We start from the raw sequence: 25290 nt of genomic DNA, 5'->3' as shown, positions 1-25290 counted from the left end.
TGTGTGTGGTAGCAGCAGCCAAGAGAGAAAGGCCATGAGAATCATCTGTACAGCCTTGAACAACTGAATAAAACATAGCAAATGCCCATCTGTAGAATAAATGTGTGTGTGTGTGTGTGTGTGTGTGTGTGTGTGTGTGTGCAAGGAAAAACAATAAGAACAATCAAATTACTAGTTTTTTTTAGTTTTCTTGCTTGCAGCCAACAGACTCTAACTCAGAAAAAGGCAAACTTTTTCTAAAAAGGGCCAAATAATAAACATTTCACATTCTGCAGGCCATGTTTTCTGTGTTAGAATTCCTCAGCACTCATGTTTTAGCCTAATAGCAGCCAGAGAGAATATGTAAAAAAAAAAAAGTACCACTGTGTTACAATGAAACTTTATTTACAAAAGCAGAAGGCTTGCCAGATATGGCCCGTGGGCCACAGACCCCAGCTCTAACTGAAAATAGATGAAACTAGGTGCATTATGTACTTTATACTTATGTCCTAGTTTGTTTGGGTTTGTTATTTCCTACTGGCTGGAGACTATTTAGGAATAAAGCCGGAACTTCATATGTGTCAAGAGAACGAGAGGGGCAGACAGCAAGCAAAAGTTTGTATCCTTGGCTAGGAAATATCAGAATGTGGAGAGAAGTCAGGAATATCTTAATTCCTGTAACTGAAGCACTTGCATTAGTAATGACACATTTTATTCATTGTCTTGGTTTTTCTCTTTTGCATAGTTACTAATATTAAAACAGAATTGTTTTCAACTCCTTTTCTGTGTAAATTTACAATACTTTAATGACATTCTGGGTCAAATACATGTTAGTTGGCTGGCCTAGCAGTTGTTTCTGGGGTAAATTAAGTCCAAATTACAAACAACTAAATTACAGATTAACTTTTGGAACCAAACTTATTCATAAATTCGTAACTCTCACTCTGTATAATTATTCATTGTAAGCCAGATCTTGCGAGTGCATACAAGTGATTCTTGGGTATTAATTAGCTGTGTTAATTATCTCTTGGTAGTAAAATGTTATATAATAAATTAATGCCACCTTGTAAAACAACAACTTTAAAATACAAGTTGCAAAGCTAATCAAAACATATTTAGCAGAAAATATCAAACTTAAGTGCTTAGTTTGTAACAGATTCTTGCAATAAAGTGGTAAATTTTGACTGTTAATGAGAACTTATTAAGCAATATGAATTTCTTAAGTTTATGCACTTTTGAGATAAAACGTATTCAGAGTACCTGAAGCAACTGAGATGATAACTTGTTTAATTGTACATTTTAAATGAGGTAATATTAGTGAGTCTCGGGCCACATTAGCTTTTCTTCCTTTCACTTTCTTCTTCTCCTGCTCCTGCTCCTCCTTCTTGTTCTGTTCTCCCTCCTTTCTTTCCTGTTTCTTTTCTTCTTCCCCTTCTAGGATAATCCACTTTATAGATCATCACTCTGAGGAACACCAGAGTGATGGTTTTGAAAACAAAAATAAATAAATGAACAAAGCCACTAACAAGGAACAATATGTGCAAAAACTAACATTGTTAAATCGTGTTTAAGACAGTCAATTGGTGTTTGATGCATATGGCTTTTAGGCCTGGAAAAAATTCAGTCAAAACAATCCATACTATATAGAAGAAGCAAAGGAGAAAAATAAAATGAAAAGATATAATGAAATAGGAAAAAATATTGTACTGATAGCAGCCAAAATATAATGAAATTGGTCATTCTCTTCAACCATTATTGAGAATTTTGGGATGGAGTAAATTAATGGTATAATGTGGAACTATCAAACATTTTTGCTGTGTTATGTTTTATATTTTATCAGCTTAAGTGAGTATCACTTTATGAATATATATACCCTTGATTATATTTAATGTAATACAGTGATTTTCAAAACTTTTAAATGTATTTATAGTAATTTGTAGATGCATATTATATATCTTTAGTTTCCTTTATCCAGTGCACATACACATATGAAATAAAGGTTTTATGAAGCTGTATTACTATCTGCAATGAACTCAATTTTTATTCTGATTAATTTATTTTTAAAAACTTTGGTTGCAATCTATTCATTGAGTTCACAATAATGAAAAATACTGGTGTAATGAAAAAGTATTGGGAAAATTATAAACACAGTGTAGTCACCTATTAAGCACACAGTGTTAAGTAATTCAAGTTTTATTTAAACGGATAAATATGATTTATTATGAATGTGTATGATTAGCAAAATGTGTATTATCTGCCTTAAAGACAAATCTCATATCCCCTTTTTCTTTAATTTCCTTCTCATGGACCCTGTGCTTAATAAACAGCGGATATGTTGTTGAATATATGATTTACTGTTTCCCTCTTTTTTTTTTTCCTTATTGTACTTTAGGCTCTGAGGTACATGTGCAGATCATGCAGGATTGTTGCATGGGTACCTACATGGCGAGGTGGTTTACTGCCTCCATCCCCCTATCACCTATATCTGAACATTTCTCCCCATGTTATCCCTCCCAAACCTCCCCATCCACCGCTGTCCCTCCCCTCCCCAACCAACAGACTCCAGTACGTGATGCTCCCCGCCCTGTGTTCACATGTTCTTATTGTTCAACACTAGCCTATGAGTGAGAACATGCAGTGTTTGGTTTTCTGTTCTTGTGTCAGTTTGCTGAGAATGATGGTTTCCAGCTTCATCCATGTCCCTACAAAGGGCATGAACTCATAGTTTTTTATGGCTGCCAAGTATTTCATGGTGTATATGTGCCACATTTTCTTTGTCCAGTCTATCTTTGGTGGGCATTTGGGGTGGTTCCAGGTCTTTGCTATTGTAAGCAGTGCTGCAGTGAACATTCGTGTGCATGTGTCTTTATGATAGAACAATTTATAATCCTTTGGGTATATACCCAGTAACAGGATTGCTGAGTCAAATGGAATTTCTAGTTCTAGATCCTTGAGGAATTGCCACACTGTCTTCTGCAATGGTTGAACTAATTTACACTCCCACCATCAATGTAAAAGTGTTCCTACTTCTCCACGTCCTCTCCAGCGTCTGTTGTCTCCAGATTTTTTAATGATCACCATTCTAACTGGCATGAGATGGTATCTCCATGTGGTTTTGATTTGCATTTCTCTTAAAAGCAAACCAAATCTGTGGATTTCCACAGTATTATTATGTACAAGACAATGTTAGAAACATTGTGTACATACTTTGGAAGAAGAACTAATAAACTTGCTTAAGCACATAGTGACATATATAAATTCATGTAAAATTTTATATATTATTACATAAAATTATTCATACATTTTATAAAATACATAATCTATAAATTAACCTTATCTAAATGAAGGAGTACACTGATGTGCGTGTTGTAAGGAAATATAGTATATCAAATTTAAAATAATTTACCTCTGTAATAAAGAAATCTATATTGTAAAAAATTTAAATAGATAGCTATGAAAATTTATAGATATCCATAACATGGCATTAGGCTAAGTTATGTCAAAAATTGTCAACTGACATTATAATACTTTTTGCAGTTGGAATACAATATGTTTTTCTCCTTATTTAAGAAAAAGTTCTAAGATCAAAGAAAATGTGCACAACTGAAAATGTTACTCTGATGACCTGCAAGGGAGGTCATTAACTAATATGTATGTGTGTGTGTGTGTGTGTGTGTGTGTGTGTGTCTGTGTAGATATATATATACACATACTCTATTTAAAGTCTTACTGTCATTATTAAAAAGGAGTCTGGTTTTGGGCCATAGCTGTCTCATACTTTCTGAATCACTTCTAAGATTATTCCATCAAGAGAGCAAAGACACATTTATGTAGATGACCTTATAAATAAAGTGCCCTTTGGCTGTGAATTCATAGAAAATTACAGATGGAGCCAGTTTACTGACTGTAAAAGTATGAAAGTAGTTTAAAACAAATCATTCAAAATATTAGTTTCCCTTCCAATCAAAATAGAAGTTACTTCATCTGTATATTTCTCTTTACTCAATATGTATTATTAAATTTTGAAGAATGTGTGTTGTTGGTCTTCGTCTTATTGTGATAATTAATTCATTTTCTTTCGATGATGTATTTGTTCTAAGTGACTTAACATTGATAATTTACTTTTCTAGCTTGCTTGTGCATATAAAACAGTATAAATTATATAAATGGATTCTTTACTGAAATGGTTATTTTATAAAAATTATCTATGTAAGATTTCAAAATCGGCATTTATTATTGAGAGTACTGGTATCCTACCTTAGAATAGCAATTTATGTTCCTGTCAATGTTTTAAAGGAAATATTCTCAAACTCAGCTGCCCATCAGCTTTATCAATGGAGCATTTGAAAAATACGAAGGCCTGAATCTGATCTTAGAGTATTCTGGAAGGGGTCCCAGGTATCAGTAATTTTAATACAAACCAAGTCAGCATAAAATAATAATACATTTTTTTTTAATTCTTACCACATGCTAGGAATTATTTTAAGTATTTAACATTTATTTACACATTTAATTTCCATAACAATTCTATTTATGATGTAAGTATTCTGATTATTCTTATTTTAAAGCTGAGAAAACTGAGGCACAGAGAGTTTCAATTTCCTGCTCAAGGTCACACAGGAAATAAGCCACGAATTAGCTCTTTGGCCCATGCTCTTCGTTCCTGTACTCGACTGCTTCTCTAAGATTTCCACCTTTAAGGAGCATCACAATAACTGAGGAGGTGGATAGGTATAACGTAATTGAATGACACATTGTGTAGCTACCCAACTATCAACAAAAAAACAAAGTCTGTATTAGCTGAAGCAAAGGAAGAATGATTCAAGGAATTGTTGCTTATTGGTGGAGCCCACTAGACAGAAAAATATGTGCCCAGTCTTGAAACTGAGTTTATTATCTAATTGGTATAAAGTTATCACTTGCTGATTATAGATATAATGCCAACAGTCTTGATAAGCTGTTTAAGTGCATGGCTATATACCAATCAAATGCTGAATTACAAATTGGGTTGACGACAGGGAAATATTTTGTGTGATTTGCTCTTTACTGCCTCCCAGGAGTATGTTGTTGCTTGATTTATATTTCATCTATTTAGTTTTGCATTTAGACTGTTTGTGCACATTCATGTTCTAACATGTTTTCTGGATTTAAATCTCCTGGAAGGTAAGAACTGAGACATCATCATCTTTGCAATTCATACAACTCTTTATACTATAATCACTCATGAGAAATTATATATTTAAGGTATGAGCAAAAGGAGTTTTTATCAGAAATCAGTAAAAATGTTATTTTAATCTTGCATTTTGGACATTTTAGTGTTACAGTGAACGGTATTTAAGACTAATGCTAGTGTGCTTTTAAAAGTCACTGCTACTCAAAATACCAGTATATGAAAGATAAGTAGCTAGCACCAGAGAGAAAATGATCAAGGAAGCTGCAAAGAAAAAGAAATGCTTCTTTCATCAAGAAATCTTACTAAGAAAAAAACGTCAGCTGAGCTGCAAAAAAGTGCTTACTGATGTAGTTGATGTACATCTGACACAAGTTCCTCTCATACCCCAACAACTTGCAGCTGCGTTTTGAGTAGCCAGCCTGCACTTTGAGTGGCAATGCTCTAGAATATTTTAAATAATAATAACTAAAGTGCTCATTTTCTTTACTAAAACAAAACCTCTAAATGAATTTTTACAACGGCCACATTTTGCCTATTCAGTCCATGTAACTTTACCTACCTCATTTCACCTGTGGGCACTAGACCACTTTGAAATATTTTACTCTCCTTCGAAGATTAATTAATTAGATACCAGTTAGCCAATAGTTTCATTAGATCATAGTATGTAAGAGAAAAAGGTGAGAAAGGACCATGCTTATTGATAAATGACTGGTCAAATAAATCATGGTGCTTATGTATAATAGAATACCGCAAAGCTGGTAAAAGAGTCATGTGGATCTATATACGTAAAATGATACAAAATACAGCATAAATCAAAAAATACCATTCATGCAAAAGTACAAATAGTTGTGTTTACCTAGACTGTTTCTGGAAGGGTATCAAATAAATTGCTAAGAGTGGTTGCTTTAGAGAAAAGTATTAGTTACATGGGGGCAGGTTGAGAGGCAGTGTCAGTTTTCATGTTTTAGTATTTTTGAATTTTGTAGCATATACATGTATTTGCCATTTTAAAAAGTGACTGAAATCTCTGCTCAGCTACTAGGCAGTAGCAGTCTCAGAAGCTGCAGGTACTCATCTCTTCTAGTATCTGCAGCTTCTGAGACTGCCACTGCCTATTGAGCAGATCCCTGTGGGTCTTTTGATCCTTATATGCTCAAAACCTAATGTCCTGGCACATCATGGATATTCTAAATAAATATTAAATGAATGAATGACTGCTTAGATTTTCTTTTGCTAGTTTCTGCTCTCAGGAAGTGTCAGAGCCTAGAATTTTGCAGTGCACTTGAAAAAAAGTTGGGAGTTAGGGCTTAAAACATGGATTAAATTTTTAAAAATGCCTCTTTCTGAGATGATGCTACTTAATTTTTTAAGGCTCAGCTTCTTCACCCAAAATAAAATAAAATACCAGCAAAAAATAACAGTGTTTATCTCATAGGGCTTTAGAGGGAAGAAATAATCTGTCTGTCTATCTATCTGTCTGTCTGTCTGTCTGTCTGTCTGTCTGTCTATCTATCTATGTATCATCTATCTGTCTATCTCTATCTAATGTTGCAAATTCTAGGTAACTATTAAAATTCACAATGACTTGCGTATAGTAAATGCCAAACAAGCATTTGATGAATAAAACCAAACCAGTAAAAAGGTAGTATTACCTCTTGATCGAAAAGTTAGATAACGTGACTTACTGTAGGGAACTCCTTAACCATTATGAATTATCATATTAGGTCATTATTGAGTTACTCCTTTGTAAGACTGGTATGAATAGGACAGCTAGCTCAGGGAATTTGCCTAATTTATACCTACTGTGTTCAAAATTTTATCTTTTTTACATTAAGTGGAATTTTATTAAAATAAAAATTTATGAAGAGTTACACATTAACCTTTCAACAGTTGACATTTTAGTCAGTACTTTAGCAGAGATTAGGAAGAGTCCTAGTATGTGTTTAAAAGCAGTGACCAACAGTAGCTTTTCTCAACAATCCATGACCCTTAAAGGCTTTTACTTAGAGATTTTCCTGAGAAATGCTAACTCCTATGGTAATTAATTAAATGTCCAATCGGTTGCCAGTTATCTGATGACAGCAAAGAAGAAAACTTTATTCTCAGAAAGATATATTGTCAGATCATTTTTACAGTCCTTGCTTGAAAAACAGAATTGTTCTTGGTTCATCAAATTGTGGAGCAGTGACTTTTGTAGTTTTTATTATGTATTTTATGACCGTACTGAAAGTACGTTAATTTAACTCACATGTATACCTGACTGGGGCCCCTATGCAGGATGCTTTTATTGTCCTACTTTTTCAGGTCAAGGTCATATTTTTTTCAGAACTTTTCAAATCTTATTTCCTAGTCAAGTTGTCTTTTTAGTAACTGTTTCTTGAATTTACTTAGAAATTCATTCTGTTATATATCTTATTATACTGTATATTTTACATTTTGAAAAACATTATCCTAACAGGCATGTTAAGTATATAGCAATGCAAATAACATAATTTAATTTCGAAAAAAAGATCATTCCACTTCCACCAATTTTTTTCAACTACTTATTATAGAATGAAAATTTATGTTTGTTTTAACTACGGATCATTCTCCTCTCCAGCCAAAGATAATTTGACAGACAGCTATCACAAAAGGATTGCTCATAATTGCTACAGGTTCAATTACCCTTAGTTCCTGTACTTTTGTTAATCTAAAATTATATATGTATTGTTGTTATTAGTGACCATTTTTTCCACGGCCAAGAAATTGAAATTTTGTAAAATTATGTGTTAGCATTTTATACATATATCTACATACTTTAGAAACAGAATTGCTGTGTTACATGCACTGCACTGCATGTATAATTATGGCCAAGTATTTTGTTATTTAAACAAATTTGTATGTATTTTTATATATTTTTCCTATAGTGCAAAAATGAAACACCTTGGGGAAGAATGAAAAAGCTAAAAGTTGTGTATATCAAAATTCTAAGCTCATAATAATACACACATTTGTTAATTCAAAGGATTTCTAAAAATAAATTCCATACTGATAATATGTAACAGCAAAAGTGTTCCATGAAAGACTATCATACTATTATTAGCAGGTTTTCCTTAACTGTATTCCAAATATATCTTTATATTTACCTTTTGTGTTTACCTAATGGATATATAACAAATTTCAGTGGATTTTAAAACTTGATATGTTTGATGAAATGTCTCCATGTTTGTTGACCCATCTTACCCCATTGTATTGTTTAAAATAACGATAAAATTTTCCATCTCATACTTCATTTAAATTCAGTTAAAAACATGTAAGTGTAGAAAAATGAATGATATAAATAAAGAACTTCTTAAATCCAAATGAAATTCATTATTTTGATTAAGTTCTTTTCTATGAAACGTTGTATTTTGGGTCTTAATCACGGTCAGTATTTCTTGATTCCATGCTATTTCAACATAAAATTTAATATCATATTTTTAAAATATGGAATCACAAGCCTTTTTTCATAACTTCATAAAAATTTCAGTATGTCTGCTTTTTTCCTTACTCTATATATTCGTTTTTTATAGCTGCCATAACAGATTACCACAAAACTGAACAATTTAAAACACTCATTTATTATCTCACAGTTCTGTGGGTCACAAGTCTGGGCACAGCAAGGCTCAACTGACAGCCTCACGGGCTGAAATCAAGTTGTCAGCTGGTCTTGGCTCTTACTTGAAAGGTCTGGGGAAGCTCATTCCACTTCCAAGCTCATTCCTGTTCTTTGAAGAATTCAAATTCTTTGCTCTGATAGGACTGAAGTATTGATTTCTATGCTGATCATCCAGGGCCAGTCTGATCCTAAAGGCTGCCCTCATATCTTTTCCTGTTTCCTATGGCAGGTTGGCTCCTCCCACAATTGAAATTTCTCTGACTTCTACAGCCTCTCTGTTTGCTCTTAAGGGCTCATATGACTAGATAGGGCCCACTGGGAAAAATCCAGAATAATCTCTTTATTTTAATGTCTGAAACCTTAATTACATTTGCAGTACCCTTTTTGCATGCAATTTACATATTTACATGTTTCAGAGGCTAGGGTATGGATATCTTTGTGGGGTCACTCTGTCTAAGATTCTGTGTTTTTAAATTGTCTTGTTCCCTGCTCATGCTAAGAAATTTTCCTGTAGGAATAGTTATGCTTAACATGGTGGCAGGGAGTAGAAGGGGGCAGTATGTAGACCTTACAAATAAATTCCATTCTGTCATTTAAATTTTTTTTGTAATTGGATTTTAGTTGGAAATTGATTAAGATCAAAGATCACATATGAGTGCTTAAAGCTCAAAATCTGTAAAATGCTGATTCATGGTTCAGGTCTGTAGGTAAACCCACTATTCTTGTTGCTGATTATTTTTCCATTTAAAACCTTACACTAACAAATCTATTCCACAAATTTATTTTTCTGCCTGTCATTAGACTTTTACTTTCCTCTTTCATCAAGTTTATCAATTTTGTTTTTCTGCTGTTGAGATTTACTACTTTGAACTCTGGAAACAAATTTTGAATTTCCTAAGATCTTCTGTCATTGTCATTTGTGAAGATTCCAAATATGATTAATAATGTGCTTCATGGCTTAGTCTGTTTTATATTTTATTTATTTGTTATATCTTCTATCCCTGATAAGACTTGAAGATCTTTAAAGGAAAAGGAAGTTCTGTCTGCTTTTTCAGTTGAAATTAATTTTTATATCTGAATATTTCTAGAAACTTAAGTGAAAAATGAATCTGGTAATTATTTGTTAGAAACCCTAGGAAAATTTTATGTGAAGAAGCTCTTTTATATAGAATGTTTGTTTTCCTACATCTTTCAAATCACAAGCTTTATTATTGTTGGTTACTATTTTTCACCTTCACATCAATTCCAATTACAACATCTAATTTCATTTTGATAATTATGAAAATTATAATTTAAATGTTATAGCACCTAATTGGTTCTTAATGCATATAATTCATTTGTATATTGTCATTTGTATATTTCATTTGTACAATTCATTTGTATATTACTTCCTTTTCAGAAATGAACTGTAGATTGTAGTTAGTTGAATATTTTGGTGTAAGAGTGAGCATATTCTTAGTGAGATTGTTACAATAACAGTAGTTTAGTAAATCAAATATATTAACCATAGAAATCATTGTGTTTTAAGATTAATATACTTTATGCCACTTTAATTTTACTTTAATGTGTAACTTTATCTGAAAATCATCACTTGTTAGAATCTAAGTAGGCTAGAGATGTTTTTGTTTATAAGCCATATATACTGTGAGTTGTGTATCCTTTATACCTAAGATACTGAAGCTCAGGGGAAAACTTAATCACATTTCCTGTACCAAATGTTGTATTTGAAGGACATAAGACAGAGAAAGATTTTTCCTATCATGCAGTTTATCCATTCTCAAGGGCCATGTGCTAGTGCTTCCATTTCTGACCCTCTTAAAATATGTGACTTGATATAGTATTAGCAAGGGATACAAGAAAAAAAAATATAGAAGAATTCAGGAGTATATTCGCTTACAGATATGGCTCCTGTGCAAAAGGGAAAATACGTTGTAGCATACTTCACTGTCAGCACTGCAATATGAATTTCAAAATATTATATAGTTCAAATACATTTTTAGCACCTTTTCTTCCTAGTCCCCAGTTGCTGCAATTTTATTGGTAAAAATTATTTTCCAAGATGAAATAATGAATGTAATTTTAGTGTATTACTTGCAAAAATTATCTCATTTTATATTTAGATCTTGTTTCAATGAATCAGAAACTAAATAGGGTAGATGTATAACCCAAATCTTTTCCATAACCTGAAGAATTTAGAGTCTCCTGCCTCCTTTATCATACCAAGCAAAGTGATACTTAGGGATAGAAACCAAGCAAAATGTCTTAGTGTTTGACTTATACTGAAAATCACATTAGGTTAGGTTATTTGAAAAAGCCTAGAGATTTACATATACAAACTCTGTAACCTATTTCTAGCTAACATATATTTATGTGTGCCTGATCAGAGACCAGCAGCACTCCTGGGTTACTCAATGTGTTGACCATTGTAGTATTCTCACGTGTGCGGCAGTCTGTTTTTCACTGAAGTATAATTATTGTTGGAATGATTTTGTTAAGTAAGTTATACTTTTATAGATTATTTATTAAGCAGAATCTCATGTCACAATTAGTTGGAGTTGGATTCCTAAGCCTATGGCCTAAAGTCGCAGCCTCTTGAACATTGCAGTCTACTAAGATACGTTAAGCATGTTCTGGGTAGAGAGATGTGTCACTTTAGAGATAAGTTCTTGTTTACTGGGTATGTTCAGGTTTCAAAAGTTGAGACAAAAATAAGATTTCTTATTAGAAATTAGCTTAATCGAAAACATATCAGAAATGCATTTAGACTGTAAACACAGCTTGTTGAGCACTTCGGCTACATACCCTTCAAGGAGAAGTTGTCCCACTTAATCTGCTCTAGTTACACTTTTGTTAGTAATCTGGGAGGAAATGAGAGTCATGCATCTTCCATATCCTTCCTTCAAAAATCACCAAGCTGGAGAGAAGTGAAAAATGTGTTTTTTAGACATTGATACAAGAAAATATTAAGTAGGAAGAAACAAAATAAAGCCAAAGGGCTAAACATCGGAAGGTTGCTTAAACGGCTTGGTCCTATATAATTGCTTTCCTGTCAGCAGGATTATTAACAATTTCAGACATCTGAGAATTAAATTAACAGCCTGAAAATATTTTACAGAATGAGATAGAGCGTGATACATGAAACATAATGACCCCACTGAAATTCAGCCAAGCCAGTGCAGCTACTCATTTATACAGAGTAGACAACTAGTTAATCATCACTGAGCAAATTAGACAGAGCAAATTAGTTTGCGACATTCCACAGGCTTAGCTACCAAAAAGAGTATATGTCACTAATTAGAATGAAAGAACACTAAGCATATTATTATCTATATAGAAAGAGAAAGCAAGATTGTGGCTTTGAATTGCTCCTTTCAAAGCTTGAAGCCTAGGTTACGTAGCTATAAATTACACATGCAAGAGTCCATGTATATGTATGTGTGTTAGTGCACATATTTTAAGTAGCCGACAGCCTTTGCATTTTCTTGCATCTTGACCTAATAAAGTATAAAAATGTTTTCCAAGGTTGTTTGGAGGTCTTTGGGAGTACAGACACACCAAGTGAAACATGAAACATTTTTATAAATATGATTCCTTTCACTGAAGATCAAAGTAGCCATTTCATACACTTTTTCTTGCATAATATTAAATTATTTTTTTCTTTTAAAAAGTGTATTGCTGTTGCATGTGAAATAAATATTTGGATTTAGTTTATCACTAAAGATTAATCTGAAATCATATTTTCTAGCCTTAATTAGCATTCATTTGCTTAATTGTCATTCGCAGCCCCATCATTTCCATTTTTCACTAACTTGAACAATGCTATCTTCTGCTGTTTGCACTTTAATTTAAATTTCTATTAAGGTTTATGAACAGTAATAAGGTCCTGTTTGAATATTCATTAGCTTCTGAATTGTGAGCTATGAAAAGGTGCTTTCTTTTACCTTAATGAAACTGGCACAGCATGGGACTGATCAGTTGTGACATTTGATTTGAGGCATCCAGTGAATTTTCTCATTGTTTGTTGACACATCTTGTCCAAACAGCTCCCTCGCAAGTGAGCGGAGTAATGAAGGAGAGAGTGCTGCAGCGGAGTGTCGAGCTTTCCTGGCAGGAACCAGAGCATCCCAATGGAGTCATCACAGAATATGAAATCAAGTATTACGAGAAAGTAAGTGCTAAGAGCACCTGAAATGTACAACGTGCTGTGTGTCTCATGTCATCCTACGGTATTGTAGACTAAAGTTCGTCATTATGCCAACAATTTGGAGCCACTTCAAACTTTGTAGTTAATTTTAGCCATCTCTGTGAATCTCTGGCTCATCATTATAACTGCGATTTCTGTGTATTAAGTTTCTATGTTACACAAACGAAAATATCCCATTTGTAGCATTTATATTTATTTATTCCGGTTTCGATATTGTAATACTCAGATGTAGGACATTCTAGTCCCACAGAAACCACACAGCCCAATGCATTTTTGAAAAATATTTTCTTTAGTATGTCTGTTTGGGCCCTTAATGATTTATTTAATTTATGTAGTTTAAGTGATGATTATGCCCTCAAATAATTTAGTAATTTGAAATAATGAGAATATTTTGTATAATAAATATGTAGTTCTTCAGACTTATAAATCAGATGATGTTATTTCACTCCTTTAAATTCCTCCTGAAGTTTTTTCATATATGTTTTAATAATCATGCTACTTATTTACACTTCTCCTTCCAGAAAAAGTAGTATGGCTAAAACCCAACTGCTGCCTTTTTAATCTCTGTATAATGACTAAATCTTAGTAAATAGTGATATATGAGCATATGAGTATATTTATTTCTATCTCACTTGGAAAGAGAGAAAAATGTTTATATAAACCATGTTCACAGATCATGATTTAAAACTCCACCTCACAAAAAGACTCGGTGCAAGGTTTGAAACATGGAAACCATTACTATTACTATTACTAATAGTAATAGTAATAAATATTACTATTACTAAATAAATTTTAATTTATTAAAATTAAAATTTTTATTAAAATATTACTAAATAAATATTACTAAATATTACCATTACTATTACTAATACTAATACTAATAGTAATAAATATTACTATTTTTGGCTTAACTGAGTTACCTGAAGTGCTATAATACACATAACCATTTTAACTATTTAGAAAATAGAATTAGAAAATAGGAGCCTAAATCTTTGAGAAAACTTTGGGGTTGAGTTGACATGATTAAATAAATGGAAATGTAAGTATATAGTACATTGGCAATAGATACATTGGGGTTTTTTGGAAGAAAAAGTAGTTTAAAATATGATTTTGTTTTGATATTCAGATAAAGTTTACAATATTTTTGCTTGTTACTTACATGACGAATTTATGACTTCATGGCTAAGGTTGTATTTTATATACTTAATTTCTTGTTCCACCAAATATGTTTTAGAGGGAATTATTGTATTTAATGCTGTTTTTGTTATATCTGTTTTCCTATGAGTGCTAACAGTTATAGTTCCAGCTGAAATTGTATCAAATTCAAAAGCAATGAAACACATAGGTGGTAAGATTAAGGTTTCTCACAATATAAATCTGAATATTTTGCAAATCCTTTCTCTATAATAAATCTATTCAAATAGTTTATTTTTTTAGCATGACAGAAAAAGTGTCTACATTCACTAAATTTGCATATTATGCAATTAAAAGACAATAATAGTATTGTGTTGTATTGTATTGTATATGCACGCATGTATGATGTTTGTGTCACCTGAGTTATGCCTAGGTCTATCATTTGAGATACATATATATAATACAAACTATCATTTTTATAAATGATTAGATTGAAGACAATCACAGATCAGTTTGAGTAAATCAAGTTTAAGTATATATTTATTTATACTTTTGCAAATCTCAGTGTGAAGGCAAATCAAACAAATAGATTGACATTTTAAGATTTCTATGAAGAATTTCGTTGCCAAAGTTGAACACAAGTATTTGTTATAGACCAAAGAACTCTCTAAAATTGTATATTTTGAAGTATAATTTTTACAACTTTATTCATAAATAGCCTATGAGAATCACATCAATGAAGACTTAAATTTTCATTTATTTTGATGGAGTTTTTATATGCTTGAGTTTTTACAATTGTTTCCTTATTATATATGCACATAAAATGTATTTGATGGTGATAGAATAAAAAATTGTTTAACATATAACAGTTATTTTAGTAAACTCTGCATGTTTTTATATCTGAAATATGAAAAAATGAAATTAATCATGTTTAAAATATTGTCAAACCATAAATCATGTATATTTAAACTTTAATATTTATAATTCTGTGAAAATATTTCATTAAATACTATTTTGCAGAGTGGTTTATTCTATGAGAAATTCAAGTTTATTTTAAAAAATTGATAGTATAGTGGCAGCATGTCAGTATAGTGGCAGTGTTAACTGAATTTCTTGATTTAATACTTTTCTGTGTTTTTAGCATCTTTTTTTTTTCTTTGCTTGCTGAATAGCATTCAGAAAAAACTTAAGAGAACTACAGTATGATGTGATAACCTCTACAAACTATAGACTGTACAGGTGTACCCACTCTTTAACTAGTAGGATATTTTATTATATTATGGCTAAATAGTTCTTGTCACATGTCACCTGTGCAAAAGTTAAAAACACCATAAATGTTTAAACTAAATCATTTCTCCCTAAATTTATATAACAAAGCCATGTGTTTCACATTTTCATTTTATATTACCTTAGAAGCAACTTAATGCTATAATATTCCACAAAGTACAATGTTGCCTCTATAAAAACAATGGAACAAATTGAATTAAATTGAAACAGTTGGCTGTCAGATTGTCTGGTTGCAATCACAATTAAATATTTCCTCTAAATATTGTTTCTAGGATCAAAGGGAACGGACCTACTCAACAGTAAAAACCAAGTCTACTTCAGCTTCCATTAATAATCTGAAACCAGGAACAGTGTACGTTTTCCAGATTCGAGCTTTTACTGCTGCCGGTTATGGAAATTACAGCCCCAGACTTGATGTTGCTACACTAGAGGAAGCTACAGGTAAAATGTTTGAAGGTAATTATGCCTTTGGTTTGGATTCTTACACTCAATAACTCTAGCATATATTAATATTTACTTAGTATTGGGGTGATCATTTGTGTCTTCATGATTTTTACATGTAAAAATAAACGTGTACATATATGTGTATTTCATTAAAGTTCCTAATAATAATTTAATATTTGTTGTTTTGTTTAGCAATTTTAGAACCTTGTGATTTTATTTCTTTAACGCATACTGGATTTATTTTTTGAAAATGGTGAAGTTAAAAACAGAAGCAGGACTGATTCAATTTGTGTATTGGCACAAGATGTTTTTGTTGACCTCAAAACAATCTTATTTTAAGTGTGTCCATCAAGGCTGCTACTTCACAGAGACCCACAAATAAAGCCAGAATGTGTAGTGAGGTTGACAAGATAAACATTGTATCTAAGAACCTGCATTAATTTAAGTTACTTGCCTTTTAGCAATGATTTCAAAAATTAGAGTTTATGAAGATCTTAGAATTTATATTTGTTTTTATTTTTGACATTGTTCATTTTTGTTATGGAATATTCATGCGTACTAAAGAATATATTTAAAGTATATATAAAATATAAGGGAGATAATTAAATGAATATCCCTATGCCCACCACTCATCTTAAAAATAGAACATAACCAGTACTTTTAAGCCCCTTTATCATTTTATGTTTTATAATGCATCAACATTATAGTAAAATTGCATGTGTATATAGTGTAAAAGAAGTAAGTACATGTATCTTGGGATGCATGTCCCCATTTGCTGTCAGAGTGCAAATTCAGAACACCCTAAATACGATGCTCGTTGCTCCTCAACAGGGCTGGGGTCTCAGTACGTGTTTCTGTATTTTGGAGTTTTGATTCCTCCTGATGTTACTGTTCAGGCACATGGTTTACCCGGCTGTTACCTATTCTCCTTGCCAATCCAGCAGTCCTCCAAAATTCTAATCAAACATGATTTGGAAAATGTTATGTGACTTTTTTCAGTGAAAAAAAATTAAACAAATTAGATCAATACAAGTTCGATTATAAAGTTATTTTGACTTTGAAGAAAGAATTGTATAGATCTTTTAAAAGGTATGCAAAAATATTGCATGTTCTTCACATGTACCCCAAAACCTAAAATGTAATGAAATAAATAAATGGGGGGAAAAAATGGTGGAGTAAATCTATAAATATCCTTTGCATTAACTAATGCTAACAGTGTTATTCATCCACATATTTTGTTACCTTTAAAATAAATCTGTAACTCTCATAGCCACAAATAATAAAATGTATGTTGAAATCATTTTGACATATAAATCATTCATATAGAATTGTAGACATAAAGGCATCAATTTAAAAATTTGCTGCATAATTTGATGTGGTGAACATAGTATCATTATTTATAATTATTCTTTTTAAATAGATTATGAAAAATTAAGAATCAGAGTATCAAAGTTTAGTGTTCCCCAAAACATTAAAGCATTTTAAGTTAAGATTTTAACATTTAAACGTTTGAGTGGTTAGTGTTAAAATGTGCCCTGGAGGTTTTCAACTCAGATCTATATGATGATATCATCTTGTGAATTCAAATGTAATTAGATACTTCAAATTATGTTTTTTTTCATATCTTAGTCAGTAGTTTAAAGTTCATATGTCAGTTATCTCACATTTACCTATTTCTTATTATTTAAAAACACTTTTAGGTTTCAAAAGTTTCAAGATGAATTTATGCCTTTTTCTGACTTTGTGTTCTAAATTGAGAATATTAGACCAAACTATTGTTTAATGAATGCTGATATTCATAGATATTGTTTTTATTATTTAAAAAAGAAGTAACCAAGACTTAGGGATTAGTTAAAATAGTAGAACCCGAAAGATCACATGAAATGTATGCTAAGAATGGATTTTCTCATTAGAATTTGGTGATTTTCGCTATCAATATATTCTCTCCCACTGGAATATAAAGTTGATGAAAGAAGAATCCATATCTTTTTTTCTTGCTGTTGCCTTGCCTGTGCCCACTGTGGTTTCAGGCACACAAGGCACTCAGTAAATTAGCAAAAAATGAATACTTCACACTGATCAACAGAGAATGAATTATTAGTATCAATCCATGCCAGTAGAGAGATTTCTGGTTTCAAATCTCTGCTCTGCCACGTCCAGTTTGGATGAGCGAGGGACAGAGGTACAGATCTCTGTACCCTAATTTCTAGAATACTACTACTCAACTAACAAAATATTCTGAGGTTTAATTAAGTTGATATATACAAAGTATCAAAGATAGCCCCTAACATGGTAAGTCTCAAGTTTAAGCTCATTAAACACAGTCTGTCTCAAACTTTTCCATCCCTGTAGCCCTTTTGCTATTAAAAAATATTAAGGATATCAAAAAATATTTTATATTGGCTATAGAAATTGATATTCACCACTTTAGAAATTAAAGTGGAACCTTTAAAAACACAACACACAAACACATGTTATTAGCTATCAGAGTCATGGTATTATCATGCCATATACCTTCTGAAAGTCTTAACTGAACACTTGTAAGCAAATGAGAGTTAAAAAGTCAGATAACATCTTCATATTATATGAAAATGATTTTGAACTTGCAGACTCTATGAAAAGTTCTTGAGGACTCTCAGGGTTTCCCAGACTACTCTTTGAGAACCACTGAGTCAGCACAAGATTCTATGCTAAGAATTAAGCAGGCACAGAAACACATAGTTCATAATCTTTATTGAAAGTTTATTGAAAGAGAGGGGCAGGTACACATATTCTGGCCACACAGTTAAGCACTGGTGGAATGCATGGTCCAATGTTATCACCATGTCAGGGCACAGTGACTCGCTGTGCCAGAAAGCAGGGCAGAACGGAAGATGCAGCCTAAAAGAAGTCACTTGAGCACTGTGTAAAGAGAAATTTGACCATCCCCTCCATTGCACATACATTCTAAAATCCCCATCTATGCAGTATCAAATCTACTTTTTAGAGTTTTTAAACCGTGGTATTCTGATTATAACCTTAGCAAATTACTTTTAAAATGTATTGCCCATGAAATATTAACCATAATGTCATCTATGGAAAGATTCAAGAATGACCCTGACAATATACAAAAATGTGTAAATAAATATTCACAAATTGTGATTCATCATTCACCTGAGTTCATTTTTCTCATTAGGGTTCTGTTTCTGAAGCTAAGGGAAAAACTGATCCTAAGACAAACAGAGAATTAGGCCCATGGGATACATTGATTAAATGGAAAGAATTTCATAACATATGTGTATAATTTTTTCTTTCTCACGACTAGAACAACTCCATTATTTTCCTTTCTTAAATTGTGTATACAAAGCAGATTAAAAACAAAAAAACACAAATTTTTTAAATACTTGAACTCATCTTTTCTCTATTGTGTGTTAATAGGGTGTAATTCAGAAATTAGTATTTGAAAGTTGTTTTCTTCTGGTTTTTTTTTTTTTTTTAACCTTTTAAAGTTCCCTCAGGGAGCAATTCAGCAGGTGATAAATTAGAGAATGTGTATAATCTTCTTTGTTCAGAAAGTATCTATTAGACCAGAGCTATTTTTACTGTTTTTCAGTACAGGAGCTACCTCTTGTTAGCATAGGTATATGAAATTAAGATATAAATTGTCAAAGGGAGATAGACAGACAAACTAGAGAAAGGCCAATCTGAAAAAACTTTATATTTCTTATTGTGGCAAGATATGTTTTGCTTTCCTATGAATTACTACTCTAGCGATCTAGTCCCTTGCCATTAACAAGAAGGAATGGTATTTTCCATCCTGCCTTAAAGATTGCAGCTGTTGATTGTTTCAGAGTAAGCAAATTATATTAGTTTGACATTATATGTTATATGATATTTGCAACTGTATCATTTATTGGAATATTGATTTTCATTGTTTCATAGGCATTTGATGATTTTATAAAATCTGCATTGCTACTAAAAATATAAGACTCTGGGAAAAAATGACAGTCGTGAATCACCAGTTTGGAAAACTAGAAGTGATAAATACAAAAATTCTATATAAGAGGGTGTTTAAAAGACATGCAACATGTATTTGTTCCCAAAGAGACTGTCAGAAAGGTTCAGCTGAGTTTGCCTTAATGAGCATGGAAGAATTGTTTAGTATTATACAGGAAGTGTCTGCAATTAGATAATGATAGTGTTTTTTAAAGTACTTGCAGAAAGTTTGATTTTTCTAAAATAGGCTAGCTACTTTGTAGTCTTAAACTATGCAGTGTGTTTACTACATACTTTATGAAAATTAACACAGATAATATGGCTCATTTTTCCTGAATTACAGTGGACTATAAATTCATGATGTTTAACTGTGATTACATGAAGCTTTCTATTAAATTGATATGAGAGATAAAGCATTTAATATGTATTAAGGTACTTTAAAAAATACATGAGGTATGTATTTTGGTTCTGATTTCACATACCAGAAAAAAAAAAAAAAAAAAGACACAAAGGGACCACAATCAAATGCCTTGCTGAGGAAAAATAGGGATTTAATAGCACTTTCAGGTCAGATGTGTCTATCTCTTGATTTATAACTAAGCTTTCAACACTAAGTTGGAATGTAGTCAATCAATAAGACATTTATTGGTTTCTTTTATAATTGATAAATGGAAAACGTATGAAAGTGTTCTCCTTACCAGTTCTTTGAAAATGCAGAAATAAACATTATTTACATGTACATTGTTAGAATATAATGCATTTATTTAAAATTAGAATGAATTAAATAGAAAAGATATCTCTAATTTTATTTAACCTCTCAATTTATTGCATGGTGTCAAGAAATGCAATTTATTGCATTTCTGAGCCTATTTCCTCTGTTTACAGCTACAGCTGTCTCCAGTGAACAGAATCCTGTCATTATCATTGCTGTGGTTGCTGTGGCTGGGACCATCATTTTGGTGTTCATGGTCTTTGGCTTCATCATTGGGAGAAGGTAGAGCACCAAGTTGTTCTCATCTCTAACATAAAATTTATTGCTTTTTGAGAATTATGTCAGCCTATTACTTAGTGTAATCGAATTTTAAATAGTAAAAGCAAACATTCTTTGATATAAAACATTAAAGGTCAATAACATGTCATTCTTTCAAGATCAAAATGGAATATGAGTTTGATTACTGCCTTTAGTTTAAGGGGAATGAGTATTACAATTTTTATTGGGTGAATTTTTATTGGTCATTTTCAGAATTAAGTTTTCATAGTAAATGTAGAATACACTATAGTAAATATAGAATATACCTGTAGAATTTACCCTTTTAGTTACTAAAATAAATGTTTGTGGAAAACATTTAAAATCTGTTTTTTTCCAAAAAGAAATATAAGTAAACATTCACTTGTGAATATTTGTGACTCATGAATATTTTTGTGAATTGAACCTTGTGGATTCAAATCATATATTGAATTTGTGTATTCAATCTAAATTTATTTTTTAATGCTCCTTTTGCATTGCAACACAAAAAGCCTTTGCTTTCTGTGCATTTTGTAATCGTGTGAATTACTATGTTATTACTAAATGGATTCATAACCATGAACAGTAAATTTTTATATTTAATTTACAACTCTAGTAAGTTGCTAAGTAACTAAGGTACATTGTACTGAATTTTAAATATATAAAGTAAGATCACTGAGATTGTCATGAATTTGCTTTCCTACAGGCACTGTGGTTATAGCAAAGCTGACCAAGAAGGGGATGAAGAGCTTTACTTTCATTGTAAGTGTTTGGCTTTTCTTTATTATGATGTACCCCTATTAACAGAAAAATATGGTTATTAGCATTGGCATTAACAAAGTCCTCATGCATCATGCTTGAAATTATACCATGAGCTCAGAATGTTGCGTTAAAGCATTTGAATAAGATGTTTAGAATTAAATTCATGTGATGTGAATTTGAAAAAATAAAATATATTCAGAAATGTCATATAACTGCAGGATATTCTGCTGCTTTTACATCACAATGTTTCCTTTTGCAAACTTTGCCCAAATGTTTCTTACCATGCTGATAATAATATGTTAAATGTTGCATGTGCCCATTCTCTAGCTAAGGAATGTCATTTCAGGTTACAAGGATAGGCCCTTTTTTTAATCCAATGAGTGATGCTACTATGAAGGTCTAAATTAAGGAGCCTCTTTCTCTCCAGCTATTATAAACTACCTATCCCTGATGGATGTTTCACAGGACATAAATAATATAATAATAATATTCAAACCTCTATTATTTTCCATGGATTTGAGTTAGCTTATTCTTAAAAATTCATTTTAGAAATCATATTTAGAAGAAAGCTTAGGGACCCAAAGAAAGTAGATGTCCATCTGCATTAATCTTATTTTTGTTGCAATGAGGATGGCATGTGAAAATAAAAGCACTGAGAGTAAATGTGATTACTTTATGTAGGCAAAACAAAAACCTAACAACCAAATGACTTCAATTCTGATAATTAATGATGTTCTGACCCAAATCCATTTTCCCATGTTTATCCTTGAGAATATTGAAAACCAAGTTTATTGTTATTCTGTAGTACCTATAATCTTTAGCAAGTGTTCTCATGTGTAGATAAATTTCCCATGATATAAGACATAAGAATTGGATCTTTTATTGTGCTATTTATTAGATTCTTATGTCAATATCTATGAAGATACTGTCCTGTAGTCATAAGATTATAAAAGCCTAAAGTCCTAAGATTATAAAAGCCTCCATCAAGAGTTTCTAATTCATTTTAGAATTTCTTTGTGATTCTTAAAAAAAAAAAAAAAAAACAAACCTCAAATGACAATGTGTGATTTAAGTACAAAAATTGTAAAAGCTCTTATTCCTAAATTTTCTTAATGTGTTTGTATTTTTGAACCTACTGTTCCCTTTCGTTTTCAAAATAGAAGTGGTTTTACATAATACAAATCCAAATTGAATAAGAAATTCTCTTGAATCTCAGTCACTCATGGCAGGAAGAGCATGTGGGGTAGTACAATTTATTGCAAATTAAAGTTAATGGTAGGCCCAGAAGTGGCTTTATTATAAAGTTTAATATTCAAGGCCTCACTTTCACAGGCCATTTTTAGGCCCTGGGAGTGCCATAGCAATTTTGCCTATATGATCATGTATTCTTTTCCCTAAAAAAGTATCCTAAACTGTATATCAGTTAAGCCTCAAAAACCTTAAATATATCCCTGATTATGACTGAAGATGTGTGTTTCTATACCCCACTTGGGATTATTTGATATGCCCCCAGTGTTGGAACTTCCTTTTGCTAATCCGGCATTAATTTTTCTGTGACAAGCCTCAGTGAAGAGAGCAGCATAGGTAGTTTATAGCCAGAGGAAATATAGGAAAAAGTGGAGGTTACCCTTTTTTGTTTCTATTTAATGGCATGTGAGAATATGTTTAACACTTCCCCAGACAGGAAGGAGTGGATCAAAACTTGAATGCCTAAATTGTATTTCTAGTGTAGAATGTACCTAGAAGAGTAACATAAGACTGTACTTCCTGGAATCCCTGGTTCTGCCCATATGTGAATAATTTAATGGCACAATTATTTAATATCACCATAATCAGTATACCACTTTTATTTATTGAGCATATTTGAGATATCCCCAAATGATCACATATAGCAGTTTGTTTTTAACTTGCAGGTTAATATAGAAGTTCGGTTGAAACATGGCTTATCCAAAATTTGTGGTATAGCCTTATGCTTAATTGTCATCACTCAGTTTTAATATTTTTATGCCATTAACTTTTTTCACATTTCACAACCAGTTTGTAATTAGAAAATATATAATTGCATGCCTTACTTGCTGATATAGACAAGATAAGCTTGCTGTATATGAACAGTTTTCATCTTCAGAGAAAAGTAGCAATGGTGGTTTAAAGATGTTTGACTTTCATGAGAAATGAAAATAATATTTTAAAATGCAAAAGCTAATACTCAACTTAGGATAAACCATAATATTTAGATATAATGTCAATATTGTCCTTATTTTAAACATTCATTTTAAATGAATAATGAGAAAAATACACTTTAACATGTCCTATCCTGGTTAATTCTTAATATTTTGAATCATCATTTTCCAAGGATATCTTTTCTTGTTGTTTGATTAAAACCAACTATTTGGTTTGATTTTATGATTACTTAATATAGAAAGTATAATACTATGGTAACCAGCTGTTTACAACTTGGTGTGTTTTTATTCCTCTATTTAGTACATGAACAATTTTCCCAGGTGCTAAAACACCAGACTGCATTCTCACAGAAACTTGAAAACAACCATTTAACTGGCTTTTAGAGCACCAAATTTAACAGAATGTCCAGTCATTTGTATCAGGTGCCCTTAACTCACCATGGCCCCAAGTGCTACATTGAAAGCTATAAACACAGTGGAGGAATTTAGTGAAGCAGTTCCCATTTACATTTTGTTTCCTCCTACCATTTCTTCTAACAATGTCTTCAAATCCAAGCTGGGCAGTATTTCATGTTTTTATGCCAAAATAGCTCTGGCCTGTCAAAATGTTTTATGACAGCTTGAATAAAGAACCATCAGAGACCATTTGAGATGCAGAAGGTTACCTCCAATCTAGCTCCCTTATCAAAACAAAATAAAAAATATGAAAGAAAGAAAGAAATAATAAAAAGGGAGAAGATGGCTCATTCTCCATCTGCCTGCCAATCTAGGAGGTTAACCTATTGTTTTCTTCCCTTCTCTCTTTTTCTCTTCCCCCTTTCCCTGTACTCCTTCTTCTCTCTTTTCTCCTTCTATCCCCTCTCTCTTTTCTTCTCGTGTTTTTTTTTTTCATGTTCAGCTTTAGTAACAAATGAGCATCTGTCAGTTTTATAAACTGCAACAATAATTGTTTAAGACAATCAATTTTGGATAAACAATCAACTACAGCAGAATAAATCAAGATTTTTAAATCCCATTTTCCTTTATACATTCTGCTTCTTTTTGTTATGTGTTTATTTTTTAAATATAATTTTAATGTGATGACATAAGCACAGTTAGGCTGCAGTGTAATATATAAAGAAATATATTGTTCTCCAAATAGTAAGATTTGATGAAGATTGTTCAGTGGCTTTGTTAAAACAATAAAGTTTTTTTTTTGAGGGTATAGTGTAATTTTTTTATTGCATTAATATAACCAAATATATGCCTATCTATCTTATCTTTGTCTTTTACCAAATGATTAGATTTGGAATACATTATTGTAATTGAATTTAATTTAAAGTTGACATAGCATTATCTGTTACCTGCATGCTTCTGGGTGCATTTTAAGAAGATTTTAACTTTTAAGATGATTCTATGTTGTTTGCATTTTGACTACCTTTTGTGAGGCATATTGGCTACCTCTTCAGCAGTTAAGATCTTCCAGAGCCTTATAATTGAAAGTTCGTATAAACGATTCCTCTTTCAAAT

The 25290-nt window shown here is 31.6% G+C and overlaps 1 protein-coding gene across 5 annotated transcripts in view; it reads left to right on the top strand.

Moving 5' to 3' along the window:
• The window catches only part of EPHA7 (EPH receptor A7), a 181493-nt gene that overhangs the window by 134715 nt on the left and 21488 nt on the right, over window positions 1-25290 (top strand). For 2 of the 5 annotated variants that reach the window (XM_017538877.2, XM_017538878.2), the window contains exons 6-9: window positions 12833-12957; window positions 15687-15870; window positions 20719-20827; window positions 21546-21601. In XM_017538877.2, coding sequence (XP_017394366.1) covers window positions 12833-12957; window positions 15687-15870; window positions 20719-20827; window positions 21546-21601 — 474 coding nt within the window. Of the gene's footprint in view, window positions 1-12832; window positions 12958-15686; window positions 15871-20718; window positions 20828-21545; window positions 21602-24679; window positions 24988-25290 lie in introns of those variants that run through there. The other 3 variants (XM_037742135.1, XM_017538879.2, XM_017538880.2) reach the window with 2 other exon arrangements.

This window comes from Cebus imitator, unplaced genomic scaffold, assembly GCF_001604975.1.
Source record: "Cebus imitator isolate Cc_AM_T3 unplaced genomic scaffold, Cebus_imitator-1.0 Scaffold116, whole genome shotgun sequence".
NCBI classification, from domain to species: Eukaryota; Metazoa; Chordata; class Mammalia; order Primates; family Cebidae; genus Cebus; species Cebus imitator.
This window is presented reverse-complemented; position numbering and strand designations above follow the sequence as displayed.